The 27344-nt window shown below is 39.5% G+C and overlaps 2 protein-coding genes across 5 annotated transcripts; both read left to right on the top strand.

The window, feature by feature from the left end:
• Positions 1-570: 570 nt before the first annotated feature.
• Positions 571-16881, top strand: LOC145467650 (short transient receptor potential channel 4-like). 4 transcript variants are annotated; one of them, XM_081451231.1, is made up of 18 exons: positions 571-957; positions 3226-3273; positions 4077-4213; positions 4977-5171; positions 5565-5781; positions 6056-6108; positions 6631-6658; positions 7387-7672; positions 8013-8366; positions 8936-8962; positions 9248-9440; positions 10317-10460; positions 10920-10998; positions 11176-11300; positions 11605-11760; positions 12541-12706; positions 14047-14270; positions 14976-16881. In XM_081451231.1, exons 2-18 carry the CDS (start codon positions 3249-3251, stop codon positions 15174-15176), a joined length of 2610 nt encoding a protein of 869 aa, XP_081307357.1. In that variant the 5' UTR covers positions 571-957; positions 3226-3248; the 3' UTR covers positions 15177-16881. The 4 variants fall into 4 exon arrangements, with proteins under 4 accessions (XP_081307357.1, XP_081307356.1, XP_081307355.1 ...); XM_081451230.1 differs by having other exon boundaries at positions 2468-3273; XM_081451229.1 differs by having other exon boundaries at positions 571-3273.
• Positions 15839-23523, top strand: LOC145468737 (uncharacterized). The gene is made up of 7 exons (XM_081452440.1): positions 15839-15975; positions 17993-18254; positions 18803-18931; positions 19817-19886; positions 20456-20578; positions 22285-22518; positions 22981-23523. The coding sequence occupies exons 1-7, from the start codon at positions 15839-15841 to the stop codon at positions 23289-23291; spliced, it is 1266 nt and encodes a 421-aa protein (XP_081308566.1). The 3' UTR covers positions 23292-23523.
• Positions 23524-27344: the final 3821 nt, after the last annotated feature.

The following is a 27344-nucleotide window of genomic DNA, read 5'->3' as shown; positions in this document are numbered from 1 at the left end:
ATTTCTGTGTAATTTTGGCGTTTTTAAATGGCTGTATCTCAGTCAAAACTAGCCTGATTAACACTAAACTTGGGGATTTTGTTAATCACAGTGTTCTCTTTCTGAATATTAATGAATGAATGAATGAATGAATGAATGAATGAATGAATGAATGAGTGAATGAATGAATGAATGAATGCTTTATTTAACGTGGATATACGCTTAGCTTGAGAGCAAGTTTACAGGTATTCCACCTAATAACTAAACAACGCTAATGTCATATCACAATTCATCAGGTGAAATCACAAATTTAATTCTGATTAATGGTTATGTGGATCAATACTTGCTAATCCTGTAATTTACAGACTCGCACCTAGACCTTTTCGGCTTGAAATCAGGCAATGACCATATATAGAACACCTGTTCCAAATTAGGTCATCATTATCAGTCTCTCGCATTTTGATCACGTTTTCAAAATGACGGAAATTGCTGATGATGCTCTCCACACATGTTTTAAGTGTTTTAAGCAGAAAAAAAAAAAACGCTTTCTCTTAAATAGAACCTGTGTTTACTTGGTTTTGTCTGCCGGTCGATCAATCTCCAGATTTTTACTGAAATCTCCAGATTTTGTTTACATCAGACTCTAGATTTTCGGTGTTTTGAGGTTGAGAGGTCTGCTGAATTTCATTTCAGGTTTTATTTTCACTACTGTTTTAGTATTGTTGATAACTGCGATGATCTCTCGCCTATTCATGAGATAAACATTGAAGCTAGGATTGTATAAACCAGGGCCTACAATACGTAATCAAAAGATATAAAGGCAATGTTCAATCTCCGTGACGGAAATGAAGCACTTGACCGATTGTAATTCAACTGTGACTGTACTGTCCTTGCTCGGAGCACGAAAACACAAACAAGTGTACAAGTAGCTTCTGTCTTAAATCCGATTTCTTGTCCCAGTTGCTGAACACTTTGCAGGTGGGTGTATGACTGAAGTAACTCGCTGGGTGCTCTACTATTAGCAGCCATCTGCTGACTATCGTGTGCGTGTTAAGTGTTAGTATACTTTCGTTCAATATCGTCAGAAAAGACTAGGTTTTACTCCGTAATATTTGAGCCCAAACCTACATGCTCACGACTGAATTGAACAGCATTAAGACTACACTAGTCTGAGGTACATACTCGCCAAAAGTTAACTGACGTCCTATTATGGGTCACTTCGAATCTCATATTAACTACGAAACTGTTAGTCGCGGTTACAAAGCACGTAGCTTTAACATATCGATTCTAGTTATTTGCATCGCCGATACAGTACTTAGTGAATCAGAAACAGTGTTCTCGAGGGGATTTGTAACATTTTTTTTCCTCAGCTACCACCCGAAAAAGTTACAAATCCTTCCAATATATTTTCCAGCGAGTTATTCAGAAAGTTCGATCCTCAATACTGAGCTATAGAAGAAGATTGTATTTTTGTCCGCCTTGTCAAATTTTACGGGAAGCTCCGTTGCTTGAAAATATATCACCTTGTAGGTCTTGTAGTCTTCTCCACTGACTCCTTTGACGATGCAGCAATTTTTGTTAGGGTCTTCTGCTATCCATTTTGTGCATTCTCTGTACGCTTGCCTGGCGGTTCTCTCGGACCGTTCGTGACGAGGTTGGCCGCAGTTATTTGGCTGGAAACCGGGTCGCTTATAATGTTCAATACTATCAAAATTGCTATTGCTCGCCATAATCATGGAATATTAGATCTGCTCCAAAGTCCCAAGGTCTGAAAACGTTAAAGACGAGTTCTGTTGGTGACTGGTGTCTGGCAATAAACCTTTTCAAGTCTTCGTATCTAAACTTGTTCAGCATATATAATTTGACTGATTCCTGATTCAGTAACTTACAGTATAGAGTTCAAAAGTTAAAACAAAGGCCAGCATTGATTGACAGGCTTTCAAATTAATGTGACGACGCGCATGCATGGTTGCATACTCGGAAATATCTACACACTGTCGGTAATGTACTTTTTGATTTTTGAGCCTCTTTCAATTCCTCGATGCAAGGGTATATCGATGCTTTTACTCTCCTAAAGACGTCAGTGGAATGCTAAGCACTTAAAAACAAACATCGATTAAAGCTGATTTAGCATAACAACTGTAAGCATGTTTAGCTTTATCCATCATCGACCCCCGCCCCCGCAAAATGTAACAGCCCTGTAACAGATATAGAGTATCTATAATTATATACTGAGCACGGTATTGCCCAGTCTAGAAAATTTGTTTACAATTATTCAGCTGACTCGCTTATCCCATAGCATTGTTAACCTGCCAAACAGTCTTGACACGTGCCGACCAAATCCACTTGTTCAGTCGCTTTTTGCTTTCACGTTCCCTCGCGAACTCTCGTAAAATGAGAACTGTCCTCTGTAGTCTACTTTTTTGCCATTTGAAAGAAAAATCGACATCGTAATTTAAAATCGAAACTTTTTCACTTTGCATCCTAGTTATTGTAGTCATGGATTGTTGCAGCAAACGTAAAGGTGGAAAGTCGCTGGCGAAACGTTTGGACAAGGGGAAGTCTAGTAGAATTTCGTTTAAAGGCTGGTTTTCATTAACGACGGAGTCGGAGTCGGAGTCGGAGTCGTGACCATAAGCGCAGAGCGATACAATTTAGCGAAAATCAAACCGACGGAGTCGGAAGCGAAATACCGATTCTGCTCATGACTCCGTCGCTTATGATCTCGTGAAAACTAAATTGTGGGAGTCGGAAGCAGAAGCCGAAGAATAAACCAATCACAATGCTCGATTCCAGAGAATGTGATTGGTTGGTTCTTCCGCTTCTTCTTCTGACTCCGACAGTGTAGCTTAGCGACACAAGTACAAGCACAAACATAAGCGCAAGGATGCGACAAAACGGCCTCGATACTAGCAAACACTGATCTATAATACACGTGCGGTCCTTTTCTTCGTAGCTTATGTTGGATAATATATATGTTCATGACAGCACCTTGAAAATACGATTTTCAACGTGGTTTTGAAACAAATTTTATTGTTTCGCTAACGGTTCACAGATATTTCAGCTGTCATTTCGGTAGTGTCTCTTATTTTAGTGCTGGTCGTGGATACTCAAAACCGGTTCCGTTTAAACAAATACAATTTGCACCGTCTTGGTTATTCAGGGTTATCAAGTTGCCTCAAGTTGGCTTCACTTGATGTGCTTTTTTTTTTGTCTTTTCTGATTTCTTTGTTCTTGGTAATAAAGGCGAATGCGAGGAACAAGAAAGTATGGAGTCAGGTGATCCAGATATAGGTCAGTATGGCTTTCATTGGAATCAGTAATTATCTACTCCTGAGCCAGAACTCCCCTTACCGCGCCTTGCATAGGGCCTGAATCCTTGCGGGAAAAGAGAGCGTCCTGTGCAACTTGCAACCGCATACTCGGAACGGAACAATCAAATTCGGTAGGTGGGGGTGGGGGGGGGGGGGGGCAAATTCCGCGCCCAAATAACTTGGCATCGTATGTTAAACTAGAATCCTCCGCCATTTTGAAAAGAAAATAACACTCACGCAACTGATGTAGCTTTGATAGTATTTTAATATTTAAGGTAATGTAGGTTTCTCGTCAAGTATTGTAAAGAATTTTTGATTTGAAGGCTATATATTTTAAACCATTTTTATATCCTGATGAATTTACCGTGTTAAAATAAAGTTAAAGTCAAATCAAGTTAAGATGCCTCAATATGGAAACTAGTACCAAATATGCTTTTCCCCCAGGGGGAGGGGGAAGGAGGGAAGGGGGGATAGCATCGTTTCGAGCATGCGCCTGCAAGTTGCACAGCACTCTTTTTTTTCCCACCAGGGTTCAGACCCTCTCACAGGACGAGTCGATTATGTTAATGTTGAACACTGACTTCCCATTTTACCTCCCCAAGTACAGTTTTCAGTAGGTTTCGCCTGGCTGTTTGAGCCTCGTCTTGAATTTTATTTGTTCGCAAATAGAAATCTTTAAACAATTGAAATTTAAATAAAGTGCAAATCGCCATGCTTTAGATTGAGAAAGAAGCTTTACAGGGGCTTCTGGGAGGAGAAATAGCTCTCATGTCGTGTATCTAGGCAACGACGATCCACGAAGCAAGGAAAGGAGTTTGATGCAGGCGATAAAGGATGGCAATTATGACGACATTGAGAGCAGAATCACACCGAGGGCATTCAAGTACTGCGAATCTAATGCCTTGTTGATGGGTATGAAGGTGGGTGCTGTGTAACGGCCACTTTTAATGGTGTATGTATAGTACGCCTGATTCAAGAATCTCCCCTAAGCGAAGAAGAATCGTAAGCTTTGTTTCTAAATTTTGTTTCGAAATGTATTCTTAGCATGATCGAAGCTGCAAAAGAAACTAATACTCCACTTAGTCTTTCTACAAAGAACTCGAAGCTTTCGTTACTTTCCCTGTTTTTAAGAACATGCACTAGTTACCGTATACGAAACACAATTTACTGGGTGTAGAAAGGAGGATAATAAAGAAAAAGTAACGCTTAGGTTGCTAACTGAGGACATTAACATTAAATTCAAAGTATAATTGAATTCACTCGTTTTATGTAAACTTTATCGAAAGAAAACGCATTGTGATTTTATTAGAAATTTTGATCAACTGGCGTGGCAAAACAGAACAAGATGGTCACCATCTTGTTCTGTTTTGCCAGTTTACAGTTGTGTGCTTAGTTACCTGGCCTGTGAATGCAAGCGAGGCTGGAGGTGACCTTGCTTTGATACAAACCTCTCTGCTTTTCTCATTTAAATGCCAACTATTTAACTTACATAAGAACACTTTGATTTACACAATAAAAACAGTGAGGTCTTTATTAACCCAAGGTCACCTGTAGCCTCGCTGCCATTCAAAGGCCAGGTAGATTAATAGACGACTGTAAAATGGTCTATTGATTCGTAAGGGTGAGAAAAACTTAATTTTGATTTATTTTGTTAATTAACTTTGTTGTTTATTGGATAATCAGGTAAGCTTCGAGCTGCGCAAATTGGCGGACGAAAAAGGACCGGAAGAGGAGAGATTTAATCAGTTGGCAAACGCCGTTGAGGAGTTTACCTCATGCTTACTTGATCCGCTGAAAGCTGATCAACAAAGACGAGAAGAATTTGGAGATGCATTAGATGATATTTTAGATGATGCCATTCGCTTAAAACAGAAAAAGGTACCATTGAAGCTGAATATTGAGATCTTTGTAAAGGACAGTTGAGAACGTATGGCTTTGTTGTATGCTACAAGCTTACGGCTAGCCCGCGGTACAAATTGCACCGTGTAAATTAAACCAAACCCCCTGTCGCGCAACACACATTAAATATTGTAGGATCTTAAAATACGTTTTAAGCTGTGCGACAGTGGTAGGTAAAAGCAGAGTTGGATTATCAAAGTTGTCCATCGGTTTTTTTGCATGGCGGGAGCAGCGCGCTACAAAAGTTGCATACCGCAGTTGTGGCGAAAGTTGTTGCCTCTAAATCGGCCTTAAGATTAATTTCTTGCTTTCGATGTTGAGCTAGATCACATGTAATAACCATGATTTTTGCTTTCTTTTGACTGGCTGCAGTTTTTTACGCATCCGGTCGTGGATATTGAGATGAGACGCAAATGGTATGGTCGTGACTTTATGAAGAGTGGATGGAAAAGGTGGAGACCTATCTTCAGTGTTTGGTGTCTTCTGGACTTGGTGATTTCTCCAATCTTGTTTGTTTTGTGTCGGTTGATTTGTTATCACCGTGAAAGGAAAAGAGAAGAAGAAAAAAGGAGTGGAAAGAAAGAGAAAGGTATTTGTGAATAGATTCAGGAATATGGGTGTGGATAAGATTATACTTCGATGAAAACGTCAATTCGAAAGACATTTCAACCGCTAAAGAGAGAGGTTTTGTTTACCGAATCTGTATTATCTTACAATGCAGGTGATAGTGAATTTTACGGAAACAATTAATAACAAAAGTGAAAAAATTGATTAAGCCTTGAAGGTTCGTGACTGTTTGCTTTGCAATTTGGATCGTAAGATCTTCCTGCAAACCATGTCTAAAAGTAATCTCATTTCCACAGATATGCCACTCGAAGAAGTGACTACTGGTGAGGAAGAAACGCTAAGGCCGCAGGTAAGGGAACGGTCAGGTTCTAAAGAGAACTTTAAGGGGCTCAGTCACCGTATTTTGAATTATTTTGACCACATTCAGAATTACCTTTAAATGGTAGGCAGCCTGAAAATAACAGTTTAATAAGATACAAAAACACCAAAGAGATAATGATAAACTACAAAGGAAAGAGGATGGCTAAGGATGGAGAAGATTAACACGGATTACACTGAAACGACGAATTTGAAAAATTGAGGCTAAACTTTTCAATATGCGCAAACCGTGACTGACCTCCTTTAAAGAAACGGCGCATACGCTTCTCTGAGGACAATGTAACGGCGTTTGAAAATCGATTATATGCGTTATCTCCTTTGGCTTTCTCCTACTGTTTAATCTACCTAGGCTTCCCTTGGTAACAGAGAAAATTGTCGCTTAACATGCTAAGCAGTTGAGGCTGAATCGTACCCGATTGTAGTCACATAGTCAAAAATAAGAAATTGTGTCACTCAAATCATTTTTTTCCGCTTTTTCTCCCCTTCATTACAGAAAAAGAAAACCAAGAATCGGTTGCCAGGTAACCACGGTAAAACTTGTTAAATTAATTGTACGGTTATCTCCATCAAATGTTTCATTTCCTGTCGCTGGTTCTCTTGCGAAATAGTTCACTTCATAAAGACTGGGATAGAGAGTGCATGTACGAGCGAGACGGGGTTTGGGAGCGCTAAGGTGAACAAACATGGCGAAAGATTTTCTTCATTTGCCCTTTTGCAAAATGTCACATGCGAGGATTTTCTGAAAGTATTCGTGCATAAAGTTAAACATCAGCTTGCATATTTTGGGATTTCTTTTGTGGTTCGGAATTCCCAAACAATCCCAGAATCGCCTGAGGGGCTACTCGATCCCAGGCGCTCACTCTTTCCCAAAGCGAGCTATTGGACAATCTCTTTCCCAGGGTCTCTCCTCTCCCCTTCGTTGGCTATTGAATTGGTCCATACGTCATCGGCTAATTTGACATAATTCCCATTTATTTGGAAAGAAGTAAAAATTCAATGTTTCGAGAGCTCAGTTACTCAGCCGACTACCTCACCCCACTGGAGAAAACGCATATTGTGACGCCACAGAGACAATGCCCGTGACTCTAAACAAATACTCTCAGATGACTAAAATAGCAAGATGTACGAGCACTAATCTAAAAAAAAAAAACTATCCATCTGTGAAGTGAATTTTGAATTTACTGATTTACTGTGGTATTTTATTTCAAATGTTTCTCACCTGAAGTTATTTTGATTTTTGTTTATTTAGTGACACAGATTTATCAAATATCCTTGGACACGCCTTACTTCAAGTTTGTACGTGATAGTCTAAGCTTCGTAGTCCTGCTTGGCCTCCATTTTGCCCTGTGCTTAGAGCCATCAAGCATACCGTTCAGTGGATTAGAGTGGGCCATACTTGTATTCTTTATTGGCCGCTATCTGGTAGAACGCGAACAGATCTTTGCGGTAATTCACAGTATGAAGAGGCAGAGAAACGGCGGAGATGATGGAAATCTGTCGAACATCTTGTTAAAAGCGTTTTTGTTGTATCAAAGGTAGATACTTTATATGATTTATTGTTATATGCCCATGACTTTGCAAAATACACTGCCCGTGTTCATGGTTGCTTTCTGCTTACATGCAATCGATAATTCGAACGATGTATTGTCTAGTTACTTGATTGATTGATTGATTGATTGATTGATTAACGGACTGATGAACTGACTGACTGCATGCCTCTTTGATTGACTTTTTGATTGATTCATCGATCGATCGATCGATCGATCGATCCCGTTTGATCGGCCGACCGAACGACTGACCGAACGACCGACCGACGAATCGAACGATCGATCTATTAACTTATTGACCGTTACTGATTCCTTCGTAATCTTTCAGGGACTTGTGGAATAAACTGGACTTCGTCACTCTGTTAGTTTACTTGGCGATAATTTCATTAAGAATAGCTACTTTTATCACGTCTGGTTCAGTGGCAAACAACCGAGTCTTAGTGATTGCTGGCTACCTCTACAGCTTTAACACTTTGTGCCTCACGTTCAGAGTTTTTGGTCACGTGATGGAGCAGTCGAAAGACGTTGGAACCATCCAGATTGCCTTGTTCAGCATTCTCAAGGACATTCGCACAATAATTTGGCAGTTCACAGCAGCTATCTTTGCTTTTTCTATCGCTATAACAAAAGTCTACATGGCAGAGAACTCTTTTGTTGCAAATGCAAGGGACAGAAATGAGCTGTAAGTGTCCCTTTCAGACTCTTTCTCTTTTTTACACCCCATCTATACAACATCTACTAGAAGGAAAAACTATGGAGATACATCTCCGTACTTTGGCCGGATAGTAACTTAAAAGCACCTAAAAGAACAGTTAAGTGGCAGCCACACACAGCTGTTTCCTTCTTTCAAAATTTCGGCGATCACCTATACATGCGTTCTCGACCGTTCTCGTCTAATCCATCTTGTAAGGTCTTTTTTAGAATTGAAATACCGCGCAAACAAATAGCTATTACTGATTTCATTTCTTTGATAAAAAAATGAGCATTTTATTAATACTTATGGCTACGGTGTTGATTGGAGCGTCCACTACATGTACATGTAACAGAACGAGTAACTGGTCTTTCACTCCTGACTAAAAGAGAATATTTTTCCAGTATTAAAATGTTATGCGTTTTTGCTGTAGTGATTTAAAGACATGGTCTGGCGTTTTGTAAGACAGTCCGTAAGTTCAGTTAAATATCTTAATGAAAATCCCTGGTAATACAGTATTTATAACAATTCTACTTTTCTTTAACTTGTTTGTGTTACAGCGCTTGCAAAGAGTCCGGTATTTCATGGTAAGTTGGTGTGTCAAAAATGCCACGTACTAAAACTACATTTACAACCTGAGGTAAAATACCAGTTACAGGCCAAAACCTGAATACTATGCGTTCTAACTCTTTTATTAATCGTTTTATATTTAAATACGACTTAGCATTATATTTCAATTTGTATCCACGTCTACATCGTGCAACATAAGATATGTATTTTTATCTTTTAAAACAGCAAAAGCCATTATCATTATCATTATTATACGGGTCACATGATAATATCTTGTTTTAACGTCTTTCGTCTTTTGGCAGTTGGTGGAAGATGATTATCTACATGGGCTGGACTCTGTTAGGAGTCTCAGATGATTTTGATCCAATGAAGTCCGTCGATCTCCCTTCGATGATTCTAGCTCAAGTTCTCCTCGCTTTTTTTCTTATCATGGGAGTTATCCTTCTGATCAATATGTTGATAGCCTTGTTATCCAACACGTATCAGCGAATTGAGGTAAACGAGTGTTAAAATAAATTACTTAGATAGCCTCCTTATCCAACACGTCTCAGCGAATTAAGGTAAATAAGTGTTAAAATAAACTACTTAGATAGCTTCTTATCCAACGCATGTCAGCGAATTGAGATAAACGAGTGTTAACATAAATTATTTGATAGCCTTCTTATCCAACACGTATCAGCGAATTGAGGTAAACGAGTGTTAAAATAAATTACTTAGATAGCCTTCTTATCCAACACGTGTCAGCGAATTGAGGTAAACGAGTGTTAAAATAAACTACTTAAAAGACAAAGCAAGATACCTGTTGAGTTTTCGAGTGTGGTCATTTATCCTACGGTGCATTCTTTTGATACTATTCCGAGACTGGAATACTCAAAATAGACAGGAAATGGTAAATTTGGCGAGAAAATCATGCGCGTCCCGTGACGTGGCACCGGAAGTTTGGTCCAGACTATTTCGGTCACCCCCGCTGAGAGTATTTTGTTTTTAGAATATTTGTTCTACTGGAACACCAAAATCCATGTATTCAAAACTTGAATCTTTGACTCCAAAACGGAAAAAATGCCCTTGACAATGCCCCTCTCAGAACACGAGACTGACAAATTACATATCAATGTTCCGAAACTACTCGTGTTGTTTTTTTAAGCGAATTTTTTGATATTTTTTTTTCTTTCTGTACTCTGCATGCCAACAAAAGTCTAAAATCTAAATAACAAGTCATAAAATTAATTTGAAACCGCATGCATCACCCGTCTCCAAGTTCTAGACTTGCTCTGGCAAAAGTCAGCTCTCGATTCACTTTACGGTGACCAATTTATCTTTTGGAGTAATTGAAATAAGCCATGTTCACTTTCACTTTTGATTTTTTCCAAGGACAACTCGTTAAAGGAGTGGTCATTCAAGAGAGCAGCGACAATTCAGACGTACGATGAATATGATCCAATACCAGTGCCCCTTAATATCGTTTACAGCATCTTCAAGCTCTGCAAACTGGTGGGCAAGAAGGACAGAGGAAAGGTACTAGTATGAGCTAAGCGTGTTTTGGACGATGGGTTAAACACGTGTCCCAATAGCGGTTAAAGTAAAGTGCAGTTTAAAAGGACGGGCCGACGATTCCACGTTCTTTCCTTGTCTTCGAACGCTCACTAGCGATAGATTCCATGAGATTCAATGAGATGGAAGATATTTGTTATTAGCTGTGTGGGCGGATTAGGCATTCAAACGTTAAAATTGCCTTAAAATTACCACTCTATGCATTTCCTTCTTTGCACGCTGGCAAAGATCAATGACTCGCGCATCCTGCAGCTTCTTTAATGTCAAAGTCGTGTTAAAATTACGACCAATCACATATGATACACCGAATATTTCCCTATACATCAAGCGGAAGGTCGTAAGTAAGTATTTAACCTAAAGTTTACACGTCAATAATCGGTCAATATGGTGCTAAAATCTTTTATTCTTTCTTTGTATTTCAAGGGAATAATGCTGGAATTTATTGCCATCGACCTCGACAGGGAATACTTTAAGAAGTATGGGAATTTTCTCCCTTCAACAGGTAAATCTGTTTCCTATGCAAGCTCGAGTATTGGGTGAATGAACTCTTGTCTCTTTAGCTTATCATGAAAGAACCTGCTGATTAACCGTACGAGAACGTTTAGCTAAAAAACCAGAGGAAAGTGAGAAATATAGCTACTACGTTGAAACAGATTAACCATATTCCTTTTTTATTTAGCTGAGGAAAGAAACAACATTGTGTTTCGTGAAACAGTTGGAAACCGACAAATGGTCGGACAAATCCTGCGCTCGGCCTACATGCCCCAAGGAGTTGATAAAGGGATTCTGTTTTTTGGTCCTGAGGTAACCGGATCATGCGATGCACTATAGACATGTATAAAAGGCTACTCAACCATAGGTTTAATCGTTGAGAATTCAAATACGTAGTTATTGTGGTGCGAGGTTTTGAATGAACATATTTGATATCAGTAGTAGCTTTGGAAGAAAAGAAAGCAAAGGAAGCAGAAAGAAGAGGAAGGATTGAAAATATTCGCCACAGTTAACGTTCCATCTCTGGATCGTTTTTGTTTATACGTTAAATAGCATGCATACTGAAAGAGGAACAAGTTCCCGTTTCCGTTTATATTTGATATCTTAACTTTTGTAGGCATGGGAATCCCACATCGGCATACAAATAGAAGGCTCTCTCCTGACTTGTACTTCTACCGAGCAATGTACCAAATGCAGTCTTCGGCAACGTAGCCAGCGTTGGCCGAGCGCTAGATATTGTAAGCCCTTTTCTGTTGAGTTTCCTCATTTTGAGGTGAGTAAACGGCGATCTCACTTTATATGAACTATAAGAGCTAATGATCTGCTCGTAGAGGGTCAATGACGTCCATGAGCTGGCTATAAAAGGATCACAACGATAACGATAACGATAACGATAAAGGGTAAAGGTAACGATGTTGTTGTTGAAGATGGCGATGATGATGATAGAAGTAATGAAGGTGGTGATGGTGATGATGATGACGACGATGATGATGATGATGATGATGACGACGACGATGGTAGTAGTGATGGTGATGAGAAATGATGATGGTCATGGTCATGGTGGTGGTGACGATGACGATGATGACGATGATGATTAAGATAATTTGCGTAGCAGGCGCTGGAGAAAAATGGAGCTCAAGTTGGAGGGGCGCTCGCGAGGAGGAGATTTTTCTTTCCTCCTCGCACGTCTCTTCCCTCGTGCACGCCGCTTTACCCAGCTCGCGCCCCATTTCTTTGTCAAGCGCCTGTTTCGCTGGCTATGCGAAAAAGAAGAATACAAAGATTTACCAACGTTTCAGCGAGGGGATTACCGAACTCAACTACCTCTTATTAACAAAAGGCTTAGGATTTTCCGAACAGTTGCAGTGGCTCAAAAGGCACCAAAAGACATGAACATTTCGTAGTTCAGTTGTTTAAACAAATGCTCTATTGAGTTGCATGTTGTTCAGTTAGTGACAGAGATTGTCACGTTTTAAGCAAGCCGAGGCTTTAAAACTTTAAGGTGATCGGACTTGGGGGAACTAAATGATACATTTTTTAATCACTTCTTCAGATTGTCATTTTAGAAAGTGGACAACTCATAACGCTGGGAATAGGAGTGGTGAATGCAGGTTACGATACTTGCAGAATGCCAGGGTGGTTGGATGGATCCGTGGCATATCATACCGATGGAAACCTCTACGATGCTGATACCTGTGATAATGGTACAGAAACCAAAGGTATTTAATTTCACAGTATTACACAGTCGATCGATAAGGCTTCGATTCATTCAAGTCTAAAAGCGATATTACACAGAAACCAAAGATATTTAATTTCACAATTTCTCAAACTCGTTAATAATTCACCAAGTTAAAACAGAGAAAGTCACAACCGTGAAGGAGGTTTGGATACCCGGTCTTAATTAGCATAGACTTTGACGATTTTACTTCTCCGTTCACTCCTTAGTTTCTATTTCGATTGAGAAGATATATCAAACACCTGAAACAGTGTTTCATCGGCTATCCAAACACCTCGAATTTCGTCAAAAACCCTCCGCTGCGCGCCGTATTTCCAACTCTCTTCTCGGTGTTTGGATATCCCGATGAAACGCTGTCTATCGTGTTTGATATATTACATCTCACACAGTCAATAAGGCTTCGATGTGATTCATTCAAGTCTATAGCTAAAGGCGATGTTACACAGTGAAAGTTAACGTAACATTGTTGGTTTAAAAGTTGTTGCCGTGTAAAATAGTCTCCTTCGCAGCCGTTATTAGGGTCGTCACGCAACGCTTCTTCCCCACTTACGGCCGTTAGTGGAGAAGCGTTGCGTAACGACCCTAATAACGGCTGCGAAGGAGACTACGTGTAACGGCGCGCGTAAAATTTTTACGAAACAATTTGCTGCGGCAACCGATTGCAAGAAACAAAAAGAAAGGCGACATAAAAATTAAAGGATCAAGGAGTAAATTATCAGCGAACTAACTTTATAGATACAAATTCATGTACATTGAAGAGATAACGTTGATTTCTTCGTCGATAGCTGAGTTGATTTTGCTTCCACCTGGCTTTAATTAGTCTGTCGTAGTCACTGAGGAAAATTGTAAAGACAATGACTTTGTACAACTCCAAAAGATGATCATTGTGGTCCAGTAAACGAGGCGGAACGATACAATTACTGAGCATTTTTTAAAAAAACGGCAAAACGGTCTTAATAACTTGGTGCTTGTCTTAAAGCGGTTTTCAATTGAGTGCATTACAACCAAAAACAAAGCAATTGCTCAACAGACCAATCACATCAGACGCAAACCGCGCAACGAACCATCCAGAAATCGAAGCAATTACACGTAACCGACGCTAAGCGCCGAAAAATAATCCCGACGGAGTCACGATTGGTTTGGTTATCCTTCTCATTGGTTGAGAAAGTAGCACGAGTTTTCCAACCAATCACAACCCCTAAGTAAAGCAAAACTTAAGGAAACGAGAGTTGTTTTCGACGCTCATTTTAAAAACCTCTCCCATGGTTTGTGTGTAGCGCTTCTACCATATTTTTGCAATCATTGTGTCTTTTCGTGATCCAGGTCCCGCTGTTGCCTTTCGAGGGGATCGTGTTCTCTGCACAGTTATGTTTGAGAAGAAGCGTGAGAGAAAGGGAAAACGTCAAGTTGCAGTTTTGTTTACGCTGAACGGCAGGAAGATAATTATCAGTGATGAAGAGGAACCGGAGATTTACATTGACTGGGACATCGATAAACCGCTGTACCCTTACGTCAGCATGAATTACGGAAGTAGCGTGGTGGCGAAGGTAATATCTCAAATGGGGGAGAGGTGGGGGGCGTGGGGGGAGGGATGGAATACTGCCCCAACGGAGAACTTTTGAGGAGAGTTTGGCGACCGAGTCTCATAGACCAACTGCTCAAAGGGAGGCTTTTTAGACGAAAACTACTCTGCCATGTAAACTAGAATCAATCACGAATTACAACGATCGTTGCATGAGGGCAACAACACTGCGATAGCATAATGGCAGAAGGGACGGGGGGAGGGAAATTCTCCGAAGCTTACCAATTTTGTTGTTTTGGAATTAGACAATGATTTGTGATCTGATCAACCACAAGACGTGTTAGAGATATAACTTAACTTGCGTGGTGGTGGGGTCAAATTCTTCTAAGCTTACCCATTTTATTGTTTTGGAATAAGAAAATGATTTGTGATTCGATCAACCACAAGACTTGTTAGAGATATACCTTAACCGGCTGGCGTGGTGGTGAGGTCAAATTCTTCTAAGCTTACTGGACAGCTTTTGTAGTTTTGAAATAAAGATTTACGATGTGATCAACCACGAGACTTGTTAGAGAATTAATTTAACTTGATCGTTAAAAGCCATTTAAAAACGCCTTTAGCCAGCTGTAATAATGATTGCATAATTTTTTCTGGCATATCGTATGGAGTCACTTAACTGACCTGAAATTCAGTTTTGATTTCTTTGTTTCTTGCATGCTTATTATTCAAGATGTACCCTAGGGAAAGTGAGGATTTTAAAGTATCCAAGATGGCGGAACTGGACCGAAAAGTGACAAAGATAAAGGCAAGCTTGGAGGAGAACAATCGGAAACTTGACACCTTGTTAGCGAGATTTGCAAACCGAGAAACCACCAAGACTAGGCGTGAAACTCCGGACGAAAACGAAGGGAAAATCAAGGGAGATCTCTAATCTGTAAACACTAAACCTTTTTCGTTTGGAGTTTATTCGCCTGTCATGCTTGTAACGTACGTATGAGTCTTTCGATAAAACACAAAGCGTAACCCATCAAATGAAGGCTATTTCAAGCCGTAACGTTTTCCTAGTATGGCGACGCGGTGCTTTTGGTAATAATTTTAATCACTACTTTTGTAAGTATGGAGTTAATGTAATAAATCCAAACATCTAAATCTAACCCTAGTCTGCAGCCTGGATTTTTCCGCATTTTATCTTCCGGACCGCAGTCTGTCGGGAGTCTGTAGTCTGTGGTCCGCAGTTTCCGTTTTAAACTGACCGAATCAAAAACCCAGTGTAAAATAAGCTTACTTACACTGTAAACCTTTAGTCAACCCCGGAAGATAGAAGCCTACCACTATCAACAATGAAAACTGAGAAACAAGAGATATCAGATGGCTCACCTCTTAAATCTTTTCAAGCTGCCTTCTTGTGTCAAAATTCCATTCAAATTCGAATTCTTCAGCTGCAGGTTCGTGAACAAGTTGCTTGTGTACAAAAGGATCTGACATGTTTCTAACTGAGCACGAATTGTTCCGATACCTAATAAAGAGGAAAAATCACTTGAGACCTGAAGAGCCTGTTCAAAATGGTTAAATCCGGCTACAAACTTGCCCAAAATGGCGGATCAACGTCCTGTTCCCAGTGCTCCTCGGCCTCTCTCGAGTGGAAGGAATCCGCTGAGCGATGTGAGTGCAGGCGCAGGGCTACACAGTTTTTCCGCGGATTTGTATAACGAACAGAGAGTGCTTGCCAGGTAAAAGGGTTTAGAATTTAGATATTTGGATTTGTTACATTTACTCCATACTTACAAAAATAGTGATGGAGACCAAAAGCACCGCGGCGCCATTCTAGGGAAACCCCCATGAATAAGATGTTAAACTATATATTCGTTATATATTAAACTATACATTTCAGTTCAATAGTTAAATGTGAAAGCCCTTCCAAAAAGATGCCATGAAGTGTATTTTCAAAATCTTGACTCTGAAGGATTGTTTTTCCTCAACGAGCAATTAAGGACACAAAAGTATTTCCTCAAAGAGGTCTGACGTTTCTTTGAGGATGTGCATGTCTTCTAGCTTTTTACTTAAGACGTGCGCGTTTCATAAAAATGGCAAATTTTCAAGTCTAATTTTCTCACATTTGGCCCTGAAATCTAGTATCGCCATTTTCCGCCAAAACAAAGACAAAAAAAAAAAAAACATTTGTCAAATGAACGACATAACGATGAATAGTTCAATATGGACTACTAATGCCGGAGTTTGGGCAGTTTTGAATTTTCACATTTTTGCCGATTATTTGCGACTTTGCTTGATACTCCCTGACACTCACTCTTAAATATTAATGCTAATTAATGTGTACATAAGGAGGTTCTAACACTAATGCTCAGCCTGCACGTATGCCTAGTTTCCATCGACTTGAAAAAGCTTAAAGTTTTTATTAAATGAAAATAAAGCGGGAAAAGAGACTGAATTTTATTTGCTCAAGTAGAAGAAAGTAAAAAACAAAAAAAGCACGTCAGTTGTTATCTTTTTGGATAGGAAGTCGTTTATAGTCGCTGGTTAAATTTTAATCAGCATACACAAGTAAGAAGGTTCTTGCTTGCTTGCTTACTTGCTGCAAGTACATGTATGTCTGGTTTCCATCGACTTCCGAAGCTTAACACTCGGGCAAGATTTTTATCATATGAACATAAAGGGGGAAAACAGAAATTTTATTCGCTGAAGTATAAGAAAGTAAGAAACTCCACGTAAGTTGTTATTTTTTAGGATAGGAAGTCGTTTATAGTCGCTGGTTAAATTTTAATGTATACACGGGTAAGAAGGTTCTTGAGTTAATAGACCAGCCTGCAAGTGTATGTCTGGTTTCCAACGTCTTTCCACATTTATCATGCAAGCGTTTTGTTAAATGAAAACATAGCGGGAAACAGAAATTTCATATAAAGAAGTTCAGATTTCTGTGAAATGTATGTAGTTGACTGCATTTCTTTTCCAAAGCAGATTCTTTTAAACAGTCGATACCTTGAATTCTGTTCATCTTTCAGTTTTGACAGGTAAATTGGTGAAATAAATATTTCAGGTCGGGATAATGGCCAGATAATATATATCCTCTTAACTGAAAGAAAAAAACGAAAGTTTTGTTTAAAAAAAAAACAGAAAAAAAAGTCGAAGGAATGAACGTCGATCTCAACTGATATTGTGAACCCTTAGTTCTATGTTTTTTTTCTTTTTTCACTTCCAAGTGTTAAAAGGAATATTTCACCATTTCTGCCGTGAATAAATAGCGCTTGGTAAAAATCGTTACAGCATGGACTTCCATGACGTTGCTGTCTTACAAGACCGCCGCTTCAAAGGTTATAGATGACGTTATTAGCGGTGAGAAACTAAATTGGTTTTTGTTTACAAATATCTATTGGGTAATTGTTCTTCTACGTGACAACCTAATTCATCCTTAATTGAAAGACTCGAGATCCATTTAAACATGACAGGTGTCATAATAGGGTTTCTTACCCACTTTAAAATAATCATGAAAAGGGATAAAATTAGTCACTCTGCAAGTCTCAAGAAGCGAACATGGAAGTCACTCTCCGCTATCTGGTTATATTGTTTCTCTTTGTCTCTTTATCTCATTCTTCGGAAGGTAAGTAATTTTTACTTCTCTTAACTTTCAATTTCCAGCTATCGACTTTGTTACTATTTGTGACACGATATGAAATCCTAACACGACACCAAAACAGACAACTGGACTCTTTTCAATTAAGGTCTCATTGGAAGGTCCTCTGATGGTGTATCTTTTATCAACTTCGAGCAAGACGAGTATTCGTATCTGTTTATCACCAGTATTGGTTCAGATCTCGTTGAAGATGGCAGCGAGTGTGGGTTTGCTTGTGTGGAAATCCCTTCATGCTTTTCTTACAACCTCGCGGCAGTCCCTGATATCAATAAAAAGAAGCTCTGTGAACTGCTTCCATCGGACAAGTACAACAACACGGACAAGTTCACTGCAAGCCCGATGTTCCATCACTACAGCATTCCGGTAGGTGGAAATTCGATTTCATTGACAACCAATATTGCAATAAATTATCTACATTGAGTCAAAATCAGCAAAATACCAAAGCTCACTATAGGAGCCATTGTTAAAATGGATCGCTTACAACGTTAGGTCAGGAAGTCCTAAAGGCTGAGAACAGGATATTATACATATTTAACTATCACGGTATTTGTACTAAAACTCCAAGCACGGAACATCACAACCTTCTTGGTTAGCGGGAGTTGACGAGCTACACCCGTGCGTTAATACCGAATTTGAAGATGAGAAGGCCAAAATGACGTACACAACGTACATAAAACTGCAAGCAAATGAAACCTAGGGAATCCGAAGCCATCAGCCGCACGGAAGTATAGCCTTCTGAGGGAAATCTATCTGCCTCTTGTACGTGCTTCGAGTTTGCAGAAAACTATCTCCGTCCTCGCATGCATCTCTCAATTGCTAGAATAAATCCGCTTGCATCGTATGTGCGTTCACTCTAAATTGCAGCGGATGTGGCTGCTGTTTCGTAGGACGTTGCCTGGTCTTAACTTTAGGTTTTCGCTTTCAGTCTCCATGCAGCCGTTGGCCTTGTCAGAACAATGGAACTTGCGTATCACAGTACGAGAAGAACAGCTATGTGTGCCATTGCACGAGAGAATTCTCAGGGAAAAGTTGCCAAACAAGTAAGAACGTTTTTCACTCTTATTGCATTATCGACGAAAAATCAATATTAAAGGGAAATCTTAAGGCAGAGGAAAATCTTTACCAGTTCTTTTCACTTCTTATAATTCCTGACACCAGAGGAAAAGAAATATACCTAATCGGAGACTGAACGAAAGAAGATCGCATGCAGGCAAGAAAATTGCGATTCGTGATGCCGATTTACAATTAACGACTTCTGAGATCTTCCGCTGAGGCAACCTGAGAAGTTATGCTTTGCACCAGATTTTGGAAGAGACTTCACCGATAGTATTTCTGATATCGACTACATGTTTATTTCCCTGGTAAGAGTCTCCAGAAATTACAGCGGGGTTCTGTAATTGAACAATTGAAAGAGCAGATGCAGAAGTGAAGATTAATCCATCCATTTAATGGTAACGACGACTTTTTTCCTCTCTTCTTCGCGTTTGGCTGCGTGCTATGCAACTTTACCGATGCTATTTGCAATTACAAAGACATCTAGGTGTCCTCGGTAATCCGTAAAAGAGTCCGCTCCATCGAATGGTTCCAAATTGCTATGGAGATACATGTAACTGGACTTCTTGCTGGATTTTTTTCATGCAGTTTGCTACGAAAGCGTTGATTCGTTTCTAAATTAATTTCATTAAAGACGTTGGTTTTAGTAAAACAGAATAAGGTCATGTTTGTATTAATGACTTTAGTCGCGACTTTAGTTTAATTTAAGGTGATATCTCCATCCACTTGTATTTTGAGATTTGAAGAGTTCGTACATACTTGATTTTAGATTCTCATTGTAGATTTCCTAGTGTTATAGTTAAAGGATATTAAGTTTTAGTACAAACACCCCACAAGCTTCTTATTTTTAGATGCTATCGTTTTGAAAATAGGGACAATCTAAGCACCAAACAGAGGAAACTTTTAGCCCTTATGTTCAGACAGGGGAAGGAGGGAAGGAAAGTAAAAGCTTTCAAATTTTGTCACTTTATCTGAAACTTACCCAACAACAAGTTGGCACGCTTCCATAGCAACCCTTTCTAGACGGATATGCTTTTTCATATGTCAGAATTTTCTTGCTTGTTTTAACACAATTCAACTTTGATGCTATTATATTTCGACATTTTTGAGACTTGGAGCGTTTTTTTTTATTGTTGATGTCGATTAGCCATGATTCATTTTAAAGGTTTCTGATGTTATTGAAACCATGATGGATCCAATATAGTGGCTATTTGAAAAATTTTTATCACGACGTAATTGCCACGTATAAATATATGCTATCCCATGTTGTTTACCTTTCATAAGTCGGGATCTACTATATCCACTGTAAGTTTGGTATTCTTCAAGTAACATACACGGATTGTCCTCCCCCATCTCCCTGCTGTAAAAAATCAAAAAGAAAAACCTCAGAATAGAGCCAAGAGAGCTAATTATGTAAAATTGCATTTAAATTTCCGTACATAATTACAAATGGAAAAAGACGTAATAAGGAGAGTTACGTAGGTACCAGGCTTTTCTTATCACTCTTCTAGACTTGACAGGCATCAATGAGTGTGAGAGCAATCCTTGTCTTAACAATGGAACCTGTTCTGACCAACTTGGTGGATTCAACTGCAGCTGTGTACCGGGATTCTATGGGGATCGATGCGAAACAGGTTTTCGTTTGTTTGCTTGTTTTAATCTTAATTTCTCGTATTAATCTAAATGTGACAAACCAGCCTGAAGGTGGCATAAACTATAGCCGTTTGAAACTCCATTTCTTTAAGGATATGAAGCGTCCTTAGAAGTTTTGCTTTTCGTTAGACACTAGCTGACACTGGACAAGAGGACTTCACCGTTAGCATTAATTTCTGACACTGACTGCAAATTTGCAGCTTTGGGAAGAGTCTCTAGAAAATTGGCTGCACAATCATAAACGTGTATCAATTAAAAGCTGGCGATGTTTAAAGTTATTCAATATGGGTAATATCAGTATGCATGTTGTTTGTTCTATTTCCTCTCACAGGAATCAAGGCTAGTTACACGGTTTCGCCATCAGGCTCCATGTGCGGCAATTGGTGCATCATCACAGCAATATTTAGATCCTTGTTGAATAAAAGCGATAGCTGAGAAATAGAGCTCTGAAAATAGCACTTATTGTTCAATAAGTTTTAAATATCTTTTGTTCGCAAATATGAGCTCAAATTCAATTCCGGCAAAAGAGGGATTAAAAATTCAAACCCATGAAAAGTTTTCTAGGCCGAGGAAAATCACTAAAAAGTTAGCTCGTTTAGGAAATGAAATTTTGCTTTACCAGATACTCAGATGGAAGAAGCATGCCCCGGTTTAAACACTAGCGAGCGAAATTTCAGAAATTTTGTGTAGACGAGTAGATTCTTCCTGTATTACGTAATCTTATCAAGGCTCCGCTATAAGCTCGGGTTACTGCTGTTTTGCTGTGGAATTACAATACTGATGTATTACTGTAACGTTACTACTCTGCACTCGTTACTGCTGTGTTGCTGCTGTGTCACTGTTGTGTTACTGTCGTTGCTGTGTTACTCCTGTAAACCCACGGCCAATAGTCCTTTCCGGTTAGGGGATCATAATCCCGCAATCCTGTTAAAGGGATCAAGATCCACAATAAACGTCCCTATCCTATAGCACTTTCTGGGCTCAGCTACCCCAGAATAGAAGAAAAATTCGAGTCTATGGGGGAAAGCGTGACTTGTATGGGAGCACTTCATCCCTCAAAATGCACGCAGTGTATTCCCCCGGACGAGCCACTGAGCGTGTCTGAAGTCTCTTTACTACTCCATTAATCCAATTAACCGTGTCCTGTACCAGCTTATTCTACAGTAGGGAATTATGGCAACTAATGTATCGTTCATAACAGTTAGATGACCTGCGCCCCAATGTTTTATTTGAATGGCCAGGGAAGCGGGTGGGGGGGAGGGGGGGGGAGGAGGGAGGGGTACATAGGAAGCAGTGGTAGCAGTGGTAGCAGTGGTAGCAGCCCCTATTCTGTAGCTGTGACGAGCAGCATATTGGGCAAGGCTCTGTATTAATTACTTTTGTGTTACTGCTGTGCTAATGAGTATAAGACAGTTTGTTACCCATAATACGCAACTCACCGACAATAGACGACCTTTTTTGCAGTACCTAATTCCTTCCTCTTTGTATACTAGTACACTAGCACAACGTTACTGTTGTTTCACTGCTGTGTTACTATTGTATTACTGCGCCGGTCACAGTTGTGTTACTGCTTTGTCACTCCTCTGTTACTCTAGTGATTTAACAACTGTGTTACTATATCTATCCTCTTACTATCGTGTTACTGCTATGTTCAGTGCTTAGTCATGTCCTTGTTTTTCTATTTTAGCCGGATTATCCATTTCAGCTATAATCGGTGGGAATGCATCTTACCAAAGTCGCCTTCATCAATTCCTGACGCCTGCGGTTGGATTGAATAGCCGATGGGTGCTGTGTTACCGCGCCTCCTCTCACGGCTGGGCTGCCATTACCTTTCACAACAGGTGTGATGGCAAACGTGACACGGTTACCATCATCAAAAAGGGACAGTACGTGTTTGGAGGATACACTGACATCCCCTGGGGTATAATATATTCAAGTTATCCACTATCAAACTTTTACAGTGTAACTATATGCTTCGAAAAGACCATAATTAAATTGTAGATCAGTATTCAATATGTTAAAGATTTTAAAAGTTCAGTTTCGTTTCACTTTTAATATAAATCATTGCTACTCCTATTCCCATAATATTAAGCTAAGCGCACCTCAGGTTAATAATAATTATTAAAAACCCGATCATTGGATAATGAATTGAAGAGTTTTCATTGGCTTAACCATCATGGGTTATGAGCCATTATACTGCTCTACAAATATGGTAAGCCTACGCGTGATTTTGGGGCATTTTTATTTCTATTTTAGTCTAGTTTTCTACATTTTGGGGGCGTTTTTAAAAATTAACTGTTGCCCAACTTCTAGTCAAGTGGTTTCTAGTTGTTAGTCTTTTTTCCCCGTCATCAATATTTGCTTGAATGTTCTTGTTATCCAGAGTCCAGTGGTAGTTATACCTCCACCTCCAATGCGTTCATATTTTCACTCCGCAACAAAGAAGGTCTTGGACCATTCAAGAGCATGGTGGCGAAGCCAGGATATGCAATTTACGGGTACTCGGGTTACGGTCCAACATTTGGTGGAGGGCATGACATCCAAATTGCTAACAATGCCAACAGGAACACTAATTCAAACACATACGTTGGCCACTCTTACTCTGTTCCAAGTGGAGTACAAGACCAGTACACAATCCTGGCTGGAACTAATACCTTCTCACCTGATGAGGTGGAGGTGTTTTATGTCGGTTGACTAGCCCTAACAACCCTGCATTCACATTATCAACTCATTCATATATAAGCAAGCTGATGAAGACGAATTATAAACTAAGTGTTTCCATTTTCTAGAGTTGTATGATCGTACTAAAAGTAGGTAGCCTTGAACTTTTATCTGATATTTCATATCCATCGGTTTATTCATTCATTTTATTTATTTATTATTTATTTATTTATTTTTTTTTTTGCTGTTGTTGTTCGTGAATGATGTTTGCTGGCTTTTAGAAACACGACCACCTCATTGTGGCAGTTTGGCAACAATTGTATCAGGGGCGGATCCAGGATTTTTCTTAGGAGGGGCGCACCACTAAAGAATAGTTTTCTTTTTGCAGAATAACAGTTATATTAGAAAGCCACATGTCATCTTGGAGGGGGGGGGGTGGGTGGGAGTGTGCACCCCCTTCATCCTCCCCCTAGATCCACCCTTTACTTGTATGCGTCCCACGCTGCAGAAATCGGGATATCCAATGACGCTTTTAACCATGCATATTTTGACATGCTGTGTATGCCAGTTGTGATGGGCAGGGCGTATGCTTACCAAAATTTTGATGTTGTTTTCAATAGAGAAAATAGAGAAAAACTCTTTGTTTAACAGGCCAATAGTTAAGGGTCTCAATGACGGTTACTACAGTTTTACGGTTGACAATTAAAGATCTTTTTTGAAGTTTGGTGCAGGTGGTTAAATTTTGGGCTGTTTGTAGATAAATTTTAAAATTCCTGTAATAAAGCTCGTGATGATTTCCAGTCCGCACTGTGCAGTCTCAGCACCCCAATGTTCGGGAATCACTCACTCGATGGCCGATGCTAATCCATGTTATTCGTGACGAAACGTTTACCTTATCTTTGAAGTAATATATCAAGCACGAAAGACCGTGTTTGACCACATTTCCAAACAACGCGAGGAGAGTTGAAAATACGACGCGCAGCGGAGTATTTTTGACGAACTTCGAGGTGTTTAGAAATGTGGTCAAACACTGTCTTGAGTGTTTGATATATCTTCTCAATCAAAACCAGAACTAAGGAGAAAACGGAGAGACAAAATCGTGAAAATCTATACTAATTAAGATCAGATATCCAAACACTGTCACGGTCATGATTTCCTCTGTTTAAACTTGATGAATTATTAATAAGTTTGAGAAGTACATTTTAAATTCTTTTCTCGAAAGTTCCTTTGATTTTTACAGCTGCGAAGTTGTTTCATCTAGTGATATCAGAAAGAACGAAGCCTGACGCCTCGCCTCCACAATGGAGGTAAACATGAAACTTTGAATTTACTTCATGTAAGTAGATGCGAAACGTTACATTTTGTGACGTCTTACCTGACAGAAAAAACAAAAACGTGAGAGTGCGTAGTACGGACTGGAAATCGTTGCTTCAAGACTATAGACATTTGTTGTGGTTAGCAGTCCGATTTTTAGTATAATTCCTTTCCCTTATAATTTTACGAGCATAGATACTCCATTCATTTATATACGAGAGAACATGATTATCTCAGTGATGTAACTATACGAATATAACATTTGAATGGGTTTCCGGGTGTCCTACACCAAATAACTCTTTTGGGCTTGTCGATATTTTTAATCTCGGATATTTCAATGTCATATCTTATATCTATTTATAGCGGTAAGGAATGTATGTGAAGCTCTGGGGAGACTCCCCTATGAAAAGGACGTGGATGTTCGTCGGAAATTTTGAAAAGAACCCCTAACAGGTACAAAGATCCTGTTTTGTGGGCGTGGCTGAAAATTTTTGTTCATGACAAAGAAGTACCAATTCTACAAAAAGACATTATGTCCTGTCATATTTTTTCGGGTCAATTCCCTCAAAGGTACCGCAAAAGCTCTCGCTGTGGAACTTTTGAGGCTGAACACCCAAGGATGTACCAAAACGTAACCCGTAAAAGGTTCGACGGGCATCCCCTTTCTTTATATATGGGGGAACCCCCCACCGGGACTGAAGCATCAATTTCCGTCTGTAGAATCCCTAAAAGAAAAAGTAGTTGTTTGTTGGCTGACTCAGTTGTGGTTGACTTTTTTTTGATGGAGAATAATGAAATTGTGAACATATAAATGTAAATGTAAATATTAGATAAATAAAGGTCTAGCTCATGTATCGCAGGCCGTTGAGTTCCGAAAGTAACGACAGAGTAATGATCACTACCACTGATCCTTCAAGAGGGAAACTGAGAACTGTAAAATTGAATGAGCATTTGTTTTTTTCTGCTTTTAAAGATTCATTTGCAAGTAAAAGCGACAGTCATTCAAAAATAAGTCTTCTAAAGAATTGCTTGCACCAAAAGTGAGAGACATCATTACTTAATCGAAGTACTACGGCAGCATATAAGATAGTTACATCGATTAGCAAGGTTTACAACCTCTCCGTTATGCTTGGATATTATTTCCATTTGTAACTTGTAATTGAAAATTTGTAGATGTATATTGTTTTAGTCCTTGTGTAATAAAATGGTTTGATTAATAAATCTGTTACCATGCCAAATTTTGGCAAGTGTTTGAGTAATACAACACAAATTAAGCAATCAATAGCAGAACCAACTCCCTATAAGGAGGCGCCAAAGTTTCCTGATCTAATGCATCTCAACAATGGCAAATTTGTTGTGCTCAATAAGAGATCAGGATGTCAATTAGTTCTGCAGCTAGTCTGATAAGACCAATTTCCCAGTAAAGTTACGCTGTTCACGTTAAAGGAACTCAGTAACGGTTTGCGCATATTGAAAAGTTTAGCCTCAATTTTTCAGATTCGTCGTTCGTAATCCGTGTTAATCTTCTCCATTCTTCGCCATCCTTGATCCTTTATGGTTTATCGTTTTCTCTTTGGTGTTTCTCTATCTTATTAAACTGTTATTTTCAGGGTTGCTACCATTTAAAGGTAATTTTGTATGCGGCCAAAATAACTCAAAATACCGTGACTGAGCTCCTTTAAGTTTGTGTCAGCTTGTCAGTACGTTTACTCCATGCCAACTCGACTCAACCTATCCTGGGTCTCCGCAATCTCGTTCCCAGAGCCTTCGTTCCCCTTGATCAGCGGTCGAAAAACGAGAGCTCTGGGAACAACCATTTCAGGCGTGCGCCATAGATGCAGACTGAGTGAGAAAGACATCTTCGGAGACCCCAATCTCGTTCCCAGAGTCTTTGTTCCCCTTGACCAGCGGTCGCAAAACGAGAGCTCTGAGAGCAACCATTTCAGGCGTGCGCCGTAGATGCAGACTGCGCAGTGAAACCGGACGGGCAGAATTCGGTTTTTACAAAATGGTTGCTCCCAGAGCTCTCGTTTTCCGACCGCTGGTCAAGGGGAACAAAGACTCTGGGAACGAGATTGGGGTCTCTGAAGATGTCTTTCCACTCAGTCGTTTCATCTTTATAAATAAGTACAACTGATCAAAACAAAACATTACATATCACTGATCTTGAAAACTTGTAGATTTCTTAATAGATTACATCGATCGAACAGAATATGGCCTCACTTTATTTGTGTCGAGACAACTGTCGGTCCCTTTATCTTAGCTGGTATCTGTTCCTCTCAGGATCGTTAGAAGAAGCAAGGCTAATTTACAGGGTACTCGCTTGTGGGTTCCATCAGACAGCCATGATCATTTCTCAGCACCACTTTCTCGACGTTGTCTTTTGGATAATCATCTGTGTTATGATTTATATTTGACATTAAAACCAAATCAGAGAGGGAACGAAAAATTGGGTAAGTAATTCAAAAGAAATTACGTTGTTTTTTATCAACCAAATTCTCACGAAACTAATTTCTCACGAAAGAGATAGGTACAAATTTTGTAGTAGGGATCCCCTGCGCCTCAAATTATGGGGCTCTATGTTCGGTGGAGTTATGGGGTTATTGCACGTATTGTCACGGACAATAGACGGCTGAGTACACTACACCGGAGGAATTTGAAAACGCTTCTTCATTTATACGGTTAGGCCTACCGTCCACACTAATCCGAAACGAAAATATAACTTCATGAAAACACTCTTCAAACCGGAGGGATTTGAAAACGCCGGCTTTG

The sequence above is a fragment of the Orbicella franksi genome, chromosome 14 (assembly GCF_964199315.1).
Source record: "Orbicella franksi chromosome 14, jaOrbFran1.1, whole genome shotgun sequence".
Lineage (NCBI taxonomy): Eukaryota > Metazoa > Cnidaria > Anthozoa > Scleractinia > Merulinidae > Orbicella > Orbicella franksi.
The sequence above is the reverse complement of the archived record's forward strand: the minus strand, read 5'-3'. Positions and strand labels throughout refer to the sequence as shown.